Source organism: Nicotiana tabacum, chromosome 19 (genome assembly GCF_000715075.1).
Source record: "Nicotiana tabacum cultivar K326 chromosome 19, ASM71507v2, whole genome shotgun sequence".
Classification (NCBI taxonomy): domain Eukaryota; kingdom Viridiplantae; phylum Streptophyta; class Magnoliopsida; order Solanales; family Solanaceae; genus Nicotiana; species Nicotiana tabacum.
The window spans coordinates 8,498,846-8,508,815 of NC_134098.1; the positions used below are offsets into that span (position 1 = coordinate 8,498,846).

Sequence of the window (9,970 nt, forward strand, 5' to 3'; positions counted from 1 at the left end):
TGTCAAATGCTTCATCTTTAGATGTTATAAACAATGTCCAAGTAAACCTAGAGTAATCATCAACAAGCACCATCACATATCTCTTACCACCTCTGCTTAATGTTCTCATTGGTTCACAAAGATCCATATGGACCAGTTCCATCGTCCTGGTGGTGCTTACCACTTTCTTGCTTTTAAGAGGTGATCTTACCTGCTTCCCCCTTGCACAAGCTTCACAAACTTTATCTTCCTTGAACTTAATGTTAGGCAGTCCTATCACTAAGTCCTTGGAGACTAGTTTATTGAGTTGACTTAGATTGGCATGTCTAAGTCTCTTGTGCCAAAGGGGGGGATCATTGTCCAACACACTTAAGCAAGTGAGTTCACTTTCTGAAAGGGTGGACAGATCTACAACATATATGTTGTTCATTATTTTTCCATGCAAAACAATCTTGTCAGTGGTAAGATTAATCACAAAGCATTTACTAGAGGTGAATGCTACAATGTTACCTCTATCACACAATTGTGATACACTTATTAGACTGTACTTCAGTCCATCTATCAAGTAGACATTTTCAATAGAGTGAGAATCAGTCTTACCTACCTTTCCAACCCCAATTATCTCACCTTTATTCCCATTTCCAAAGGACACATTACCTCCTTTAAGGTCCTCAAGTGAAAGGAACTAGTTCTTGGTTCCCGACATGTGCTTTGAGCAGCCACTATCCGAATACCATATTTGACTGCTCCCCTTCACTTGGACCTGCAAAAGGAAATCAGGGGTTAGTCTTAAGAACCAAAACTAGTTTGGGTACCTTTCTATAGGCAAAAGGATGAATCAAATTGTTTTTTGCCCAACTTAGTAGCCTATTTTTTCCTTGAATAAATTCTTTGTTCTTTTGACTTGCCTTTTCTTTTGCAGTGCATTCACTTTTATAGTGACATGTTTTACCCCAATGTGTGCAAATCTTGTTCTCTGAAAGTGTGAGATACTTGATTTTGGGATCCCATTTAGGTGCCAGATTTCCAAAGTCGAGTCCTCTTCTGTTTCTACTATGATGTTCTTGTAGCCATGAGAGTGCATCGGAGGACCTGTTCTATTTACAAGTTTTGTCTAGCTCATGCTTGGCCTTGGTTAGATCCTCCTTTAGGATTCTCACCTGCTCATCCCTTTTATACAACTCATCTTTCATTTTTCCTACATTTTATTCTAGAGTGAGTTGTGTGTGATCAGCTGTCTTTTTACCTGTTCCTAATTTCAGTTTTAGATTTTTAGATCTAAGTTCTAGAACAGTTGAGTCAAGTGCATGAACCTGGTTTTTCAATACAGTATTGTTACTTACAGTTTCACTAACCCTAAGTTCTAGGTTTTTGCATTTAGCCTTCAAAATCACACATTCTTTAGACAACTGTTCCTTTTCATTGTTTACATCCTCAGATTCATCAATTAGTTCTAGAAGTAACTCAGATAACCTTTCTTTAGACAACAATTTAATCTTGTCTTTGAGATGAATTACACTTACCTCAGTTTCTTCATCAGATTCTCCAATGGCCATAAGTGCTTGTTCATCCCCATCATCATCATCTGATCTTTCTTCCCAAGCAGCGACCATAGCCTTGGTTGATCCTTTGCTTTTCTTGGGTTGAACCTGTTCCTTCTTCCTGTTCCTTCATTCAACTCTTTCCTTCTTCCATTCAATTTCCCATTGGGGACAGTTCTTGATATGGTGATCAGTCTTTCCACACTTGTAGCATCCATTATTGGTTTGGTTCTCAGGAACTTTTGACTTACTATAGCTTCCACTTCTTGAAGGACCCTTTCCTCTCCTCGGGTACTTCTTGAAGTCTTTGGTGATCATAGCCATTTTGTCATTTTCTAGATCAGAGCCTTCAGTGATTCTGAGTACCAGACTCCTTTCTTTCTTAGGTACGTCCATTTTTATGGTTTGACTCCTAAGTTCATAGGCAGTAAGAGTTCCAATTAATTCATCCAGTGGGAGAGTTGCAATGTTCTTTGATTCCTGAATGGCAGTGATTTTGCTTTCCCAAGTAATAGGTAGAACCCTTGTCGATATCTTCTCGACTCTATCTTCTTCAGGAATAATCCTTCCAAGAGACTTTAGTTCATTTGTCAATGTAGTGAACCTTGTGTACATCTCTTGAATGGTTTCTCCTTCCTTCATAGCAAAGTTCTCATATTGAGAATACAATAGAGTTCCTATGGATCTCTTCACCTGAGGTGTTCTTCATAAGCCACTTGCAGAGTGTCCCAGATTTCCTTAGCAATGATACAATTTTGGATTCTGTTGTACTCATCTGGACTAAGTCCACAAACAAGCCATTTCTTGGCTTTAGCGTTCTTCTCCCATTTTTTCAAGTCCTCGGCAGTGCAATCATGTCTTGTATTTGGCACCTCTACTCTTTCATCATTTATCTTCAAGGTAGCCAGTGGACCATCGGTGACAATGTCCCACAACTCATAGTCCTCCCCTATAATGTGATCTCTCATCCTGTGTTTCCACCAAGAGTAGTACTGGCCGTTGAAGAGTGGTGGCCTTATCAGTGGATTGCCCTTCCTAGTTTCCAGGTGGTGCGCTCATCTTGATCTGTTCCTAAGGTGTTAGCCTCTTTAAGGATAACCCGCTCTGATACCAATTGATGTTTTATACTTCAATACCACACAAGAGGGGGGAGGGAGTTGTCTGGTGCCTGATTTTCGCATGCATTGGATTATTGAAGGACCTCATTCTTCTATGCATTTCTTACAGTACAGTTGCGGAATAAATAATGCAGAAAGTAAAGAACACAAGGATTTTTACGTGGAAAACACCCGGCTCAAAAGGTGAAAAAACTACGACCTACTACTCAGTAGGATTTTCCCCAACACTTCACTAAATCAATGAGCCAAAACAGCATTTACAAAACTCTTTGTAAACCTAAGGATTAACTCTAATCCCGTTGTGGCAACCAGCCTCTAACTGTTGCGACAACTTCAAGTTAACTCTAACTTGAATACCTAGAGTACCTAATACAATTGCTTCTAGATAAAGCTGAAATGTACAATTTGAAAATCATCTACTACAATGAAACTAGAATAAAAGACAGACACTTTGAACTGGTTCTTCTATCTGGTTCATGTAACTTCAGGTTCGCACACTTGAATCACACAAGAATTGTTTGCAAAATACCTTGCTATGTTGCTCTCAACTCACGTTTAACTTCAGCGTTTGTGCATCCTTGTAGAATGAGAACATCCTGCAATATATAGAGCTAGTAGAATGGGAAATAACTAGAGTTCTAATGCTACTCTTCCTTGGTGGAAGAGTTCTAGTTATCCACAACTTTTAACTCCTCCCTTATCTTGGATAGTGTTCTCTTTTAGTAAGGAGTCCTTCTCCTTATCAATTATGCAATCTTTTCGATCAGGAGATATCAGATATAACAAGTTAAGCTTATCTCCTTCACGTGCATCCCTTATGCTCGAATCTGCCCGTGTCTGTGTATTCAGGGGACGGACCTGGTTCATGCATGAGTTCCTTTGTAATTCTTCAAAACAAACTTCACTTGGGCCAACAAATGTACTCTGCTTCAGTTGTGGAAAGAACCACTGATCCCTGTTTCTTACTATTCCAGGAGATTAGTGCTTTTCCCAATAATTGACAAGTCCCACTTGTGCTTTTTCTGTCCTCCTTGTCACCTGCAAGATCAGTATCCGATAAACCCTCAAGTTTAAAATTGTTAGAGTGAGGATACCAAAGTCCGTAGGAGGTGGTTCGAATGAGATAGCGAATAATTCGCTTTACTGTTGTTAAGTGAGACTCTTTAAGAGCTGATTGAAACCTGGCATATTTACAAACACTGAACATGATATCTGGTCGACTAGCCGTAGATATAGTAGAGACCCAATCATTCCATGATACTTGGTTTCGTCTACTGATTTTCCCTGTTCATCCATGTCCAAACTTATAGACGGACTCATAGGAATTCCAATTGATTTAGCATTGCTCATTCCAAATTTTTGAATTAATTCCTTTGTATACTTGGTTTGGCAGATGAATATTCCATTTTTCGATTGATGGATTTGTAGTCCAAGGAAAAATGTCAGCTCTCCCATCATACTCATTTCGAACTCACTTTGCATGAGATTTGAAAAATCCTTGCACAAAAGAAGATTAGTACTACCAAATATGATATCATCTACATATATTTGAATAGTCAGATTACCTTCAGTAGATCTCTTGATAAACAAAGTAGTATCCACCTTACCTCTGGTGAACCTATGGTTAGTTAAAAAGGAACTCAATCTTTCATACCAAGCTCGAGGAGCTTGTTTGAATCCAAAGAGCTTTATCTAGCTTGTACACATGATAAGGAAATTGTGAGTTTTCAAAACCAGGAGGTTGTTTTACATATACCTCCTCATCAATAAAATCATTTAGAAAAACACTTTTGACATCCATTTGAAATAGTTTAAAACCTTTGAAAGATGCATAGGCAAGCAATATACGAATAGATTCTAACCTTGCTACCGGTGTAAAGGTTTCATCATAGTCGACTCCTTCCTGCTGTGAGTAGCCTTAAGCTACTAGTCTGACTTTGTTTCTTACTACCTTTCCTCCTTTATTTAGCTTGTTTCGAAATACCCACTTTGTTCCGACTATAGTAGCGTTTGAAGGTTTAGGAACAAATTCCCAAACTTGTTTTTTGTAGAATTGATCAAGTTCGTCCTACATGGCTTGTATCCAACTGGAGTCTTTTAGGGCTTCATCAACTTTCTTTGGTTCTACTTGATAGATGAGTGCAATATTTTCTTTCTTTTTTAGAGACCCTCTGGTTTTCATCCCTTCGCTTGGATCCCCTATGATGAATTTTCGAGGATATTCAGGTTTACTTCTCCATTCATTCGGTCGGGTTCCAACTGCAAAAGTAGTCGACTCCTTTTGTTGTTTAGTAGAATTGATCACAGGTTCATTAGTCGACTTCGTGACTATAGATGGGATATCAGTCGACTTTTGTGGTTTATTTGTCTGTGAAACTTCTTGGCTGGTGTCTTCATCACTTGCAATGATTCCTTTTTCGGCCATAGAGTTATTTTCATCGAATATAACATGCACTGATTCTTCTACAGATAATGTACATTTGTTGTAAACTCTGAATGATCTATTGTTAATAGAGTAACTAAGAAAGTTACCTTCATTACTCCTTGGGTCAAATATTCCAAGGTTATCCTTACTATTGATGTGAATGAAATACTTACTTCCGAACGGGTGAAATTAGCCAATATTTGGCCTCTTACATTTCCATAATTCCTATGGAGTCTTCTTCAAAATAGGTCTTTTGAGGCACCTGTTGAGAATATGACATGCTATACTGACTACTTCTGCCCAGAAGTGATTTGGCAATGAATGTTCTAATATCATTGTTCTTGCCATATCTTGTAGAGTTCTATTTCTTGCACTCAACTACTCCATTTTGTTGGGGTGATCTTGGGGATGAGAAGTTATGGGTATACCCTTGATCATTACATAATCCTTCAAAGGATCTGCTTTCAAACTCTCCTCCATGGTCGCTTTGGATGGTTGTGATCAGATACCCTTTTTCTCTTTCAATTCTTTTGTAGAAAATCTCAAAATGTTTTAGAGTTTCATCTTTATGAGATAAGAAAATTACCCATATAAAACGTGAGTAGTCATCAATAATAACAAAAGCATAAAGTTTACCTCCAATGCTGGCAGTTCTAGTGGGTCCAAACAGGTCCATATGAAGTAATTGCAATAGCTTGGTAGTGGACACAATATCCTTGGTTTTGAAAGTATTTCTAGTTTGTTTACCAATATGACATGCATTACATACATGATTTCTAGAAAAGTTGAGTTTGGGAAGACCAATAACTAAATCATGCTTGGATAGATTTTCAATAAGATGCATGCTTGAATTGCCAAGCTTTTTATGCCAGAGCCATGGATCGTCAGAAATGGATGCTAGACAAAGGTGACTGTCTAGATTTTCAATGCCATCAAGAATATAAACATTTCCATACCTTTTTCTTGGAAGAATAATTTTACATGTTTCATCCTCAATGGCACATCCAGTTTTCTTGAATTTTACTTCATATCCCAAATCACATAGCCGACTTATTCTCAAAAGATTGTAGTTGAGTCCATCTACAACATATACCTCTATAATATCACAATTATTTCCGAATGGAACTGTACCGGTACCAACTACATTTCCTTTTGAATCATCACCAATTTTGACATTTTCACCATTTATTTTTGTGACTTCTTTGAATAGATTTTTGTCATCCGTCATGTGACTAGAACACGCACTATCTAAATACCATTTTCCTTTGCAGCTCTTTCTGTGGTGTTCCTGCAAAATTGAATTGCCACCTTCTTTTAGGTACCCAAGCTTGCATGGGTCCTTGTTGGTTAGTTCTACTAGGATCAGAATTATTTTTGGATTTCCAAATCCATCCTGAAATATTAGATTTATAAATTCGACAAAAGGAATATATATGTCCAATTTTGCTACAGTAATGGCACATAGGGGTTGATCTAGTTTTTGATCTACCACTTGTGTTAGTACTTGTAGACTCAACTCTAGCTAGTCCTTTTCTAGTTGACTTGTAAGTCGCTTGGTTAGAGTTGACTGAAATGTGACAGGTAGATTTGCGCATGCCATTTAGTTGCATTTACAATTCATGAACTTCATCTTGAAGTACATCTCTTTCGATTTAACAGACTTCAAGCTTAAGTTCCTTGTCTTTCTTTTCCCTATTAAGTCTCTTTAGTTCATTCAATATTTTTTAAGACTCTTTTAGAGTAAGGTCAAGAATGTCCTGCAATTCATTACATCTACCAAAGTTATAAGATCTTACCTCGCTTGTTTCACCTCGTGCCATGAAACAGTTTTCAGTATTTTCCTTGCATTCATCGTCTGATGTATCTTCATCAGTCCAGCAGCCAGAGTATTTGTTCATATCATTTTCCAGGATGGTCATGAAGCATAGATTTGCTATTTCTTCGTGTTATGAACTATCTTCATCACTCCAACTTTCAAAGGATTTGTTTATGCTGAATCCTCTGGAGACTTTTCTTTTAAGATTTGGGCATTCAGCTTGAACATGCCCATACCTTCCACACTCATAACACCTCCCACCATTCTTGTCTTGTTCATTGTATTGCCTGGTTCGCCTAGATGGCATCCTTACCCTTCTTATATTTCTATACCTTCTCATTAACCCATCCATATTTCTTGATAACATAGCAATTTCTTCTTCAAGGGCTTCTGGATCGTCATCAATATTATTTTCAGGTCCTTTAGTTATAGATTTGAAGGCAACCATTTTCTTCTTTTCTTCCTGACTTGTTTTCTTGAGATGGGTTTTCTCGAATGCTATAAGATCTCCTCTGAGTTCATCATATGAAAGTTTGTTTAGATCTTGAGATTCAAGTGTAACTACTTTCGTTTGCCAAGTGGTAGGTAAACTCCTTAGTATTTTTCGAACTTGATCACCACTTGAATAGGGTTTATCAAAAGCTTTCAGATCGCTAATGATTTTTGCTGAATCTTGCAAACATTTCCTCAATGGATTCTCCTTCTTTCATCAGGAAGAGTTCATAGTCATGAACCAACATGTTTATCCGAGTTTCTTCCACTTTGTTGGTTCCTTCATAGGTGACCTCCAATTTGTCCCACATTTCTTTAGCCGTATCACAGCTTGAAAACTTCTCATACTCTTCTCCACTTATAGCGTTATACAACAGGTTTTGTGACTTAACAGTAACCTGAACGACTGTTATTTGTTCGTTTGTGTATTCATCTATATCTTCAGGATCAACGGGTGGTTGAGTTGCTGCTGGTAGTGGATAGTTTCTTTTTTTGATAACACGCCATACTTTCACATCATAAGATTTTGCATAGATTTCCATTCGCACTTTCCAGTGAGAAAAGTGTTGTCCATTGAAATATGGCGGCCTGACTTGTGACATTACCTCTTGAAAGAGTGCTCCAACAGTTATTTGATTGGCCATGATTTTTTCTCAGAAGTGGTTAAGCAAAAGTGTGAGACCCGCTCTGATACCAATTGAAAGTGCGGGGGGGAGGGGGGGGAGGAATGAATTGTAATTTTTTTTTTCTTTTTCGAGGTAGTCGACTAATTTGAGTTCTAGTCGACTGGACTTTTCAGGAATAAAATGTAAAAGATAAATTGCAGGAATTAAATGACATAGTATGCTTTTATACTGGTTCGGATTCAAAGTGAATCCTACGTCCAGTCCCCTTGCGTTGCAAGGGTGATCTGTTTCAAGTATGAAATGGTTTAATACAGATGAATTTGCAAGGGTGATCTGTTTCAAGTATGAAATGGTTTAATACAGATGAATTGATGTTGTTATACACCAATAGCTTATGTTACTCGTTCTTCTCTCTATAATTGATACAATGCCTCACCAGTGTGTGTTCTTTTCGCTCTCTCTCTCTCTCTCTCTCTCTCTCTCTCTCTCTCTCTCTCTCTCTCTCTCTCTCTCTTCTCTTCTCTTCTTTGTTACACAAGGAATCTAAAGTAAACTACAATATTTTGTTTGAAGTGGAACAAAGAGATTGAAGTTGGTTTGATCAAAGTATGTCATTCCAAAGCTAGTGCAGTAGGTATTTATACTTCTCGAGGCCTTCAAGACTTATACATCTTTTTGAGAGATTGCGAACCCAAGAGAGTTGTATTCAGACGGATTCGTAGATTGATTCTTTCCGAAATTGATTCTTAATTCTGCTGACTTGTCTTGACTCGCGGGCTTGAGTGATTTCTTTTCTTAAATGAGAGAATATTCCCGTTGCCAAATCCCTTGATTGATGCCTTCAATTGACGTCATTATATGGGAGAATCTTTAGCGGATGATTTCGTGCTCGTAATATCCTTTGATTTAGATCCTTCCTATAATATCTCTTTTAATTAATTTTTCCATCTTCTTTGATTGATTTGTACGCTTCTCTTTCCTTTTTCGTTTGATTCATTTCCTCCATATGCCTCCATTTTATTGCTCAGAATCCTTTCCTGCACATAGGGAGTAATTGGTTATTTTGCACCATTGAAATTTACTGAGATCTAACAAGTGTAAGTACTAATCTCAGCTTCAATTTTCTTGTGTTTGTTTTGCAATTGGATGGCGTATCTGAGATGCTGCAAAAATCCTGTTAATAATTAAATATCATATTTCTTTACGTGGTTTCTTTTAGCAAATGATGGCTGAGTTTTGCCAAGTTAAATGTCCATAGCCTCCTCTTACTTGATTCAGGTTCTTGTCATGAGAAATTTAAATGTGAAAGCTAATAGCTTGTTGTGCCTCATGATAGATATATGTTGTGAAGTAAAATCAACCCAAAACCTTATAAACTGTTTAGTTAGGCCATTTGCTTCTAATTAAAGAGTTATCACATGTTCTTGCTACACTAATCATTGATTCACTGTAATCATCAGTACAACTCAAGACATTTGCCTTGATATATCATCCTTAGTTATTGAGTTTCTTTTTTGTTGGAATCTCATGTTTGAAATTATGTCACTAATTTGGGATTTACTTTTACATAGATTAATGGGTCTAAAGGGGAACTTTGGAGCAACGGTAAAGTTATTTCCGTGTGATTTATAGGTCACAGTTTCGAGTTGTGGAAACAACCACTAATACTTGCATTAGTGTAGACTGTCTATATCACACCCCTTGGAGTGCGATCATTCCCCAGACCCTATAAACAAGGAATGCCTTATACACCCGGTTTGCCTTAATGTATAGATCAGTTGGTCTGCTCAATTGTCTTAAAACTGGTGAAAAGGTTGTATTTAAAGGGTATGCGAGATGCATCTAGGAGAGAATACATTAGTCCGTTAATAGCACATTCAAGATTGCTGTCATTTTTGTGCGCCTACTTCATAAGCAAATGAAATACCAAACTCAAAATTTTGTCATTACTATATGAACTATACATGAAATCT

The 9,970-nt window shown here is 37.5% G+C and overlaps 1 protein-coding gene across 1 annotated transcript; it reads right to left on the reverse strand.

The window, feature by feature from the left end:
* Nucleotides 1-2,209: 2,209 nt before the first annotated feature.
* Nucleotides 2,210-6,982, reverse strand: LOC142173366 (uncharacterized). The gene is made up of 6 exons (XM_075238947.1): nt 6,860-6,982; nt 5,492-6,456; nt 4,711-5,139; nt 3,820-4,256; nt 3,562-3,676; nt 2,210-2,489 (listed from the first exon to the last, which is right to left on the reverse strand). Exons 1-6 carry the CDS (start codon nt 6,980-6,982, stop codon nt 2,210-2,212), a joined length of 2,349 nt encoding a protein of 782 aa, XP_075095048.1.
* Nucleotides 6,983-9,970: the final 2,988 nt, after the last annotated feature.

Bases quoted from the DNA above. Each gene is read 5' to 3' on its own strand.
- LOC142173366 (XM_075238947.1), bottom strand. From the start codon at position 6,982: ATGACCATCCTGGAAAATGATATGAACAAATACTCTGGCTGCTGGACT. The intron at 6,457-6,859 runs GTAAGATCTTAT...CTAATATTTCAG, and splicing joins CACGAGGTGAAACAAGCGAG to GATGGATTTGGAAATCCAAA. The intron at 2,490-3,561 runs GTACATTTGTTG...GTGGAAACACAG, and splicing joins CTTTCCACAACTGAAGCAGA to GATGAGAGATCACATTATAG.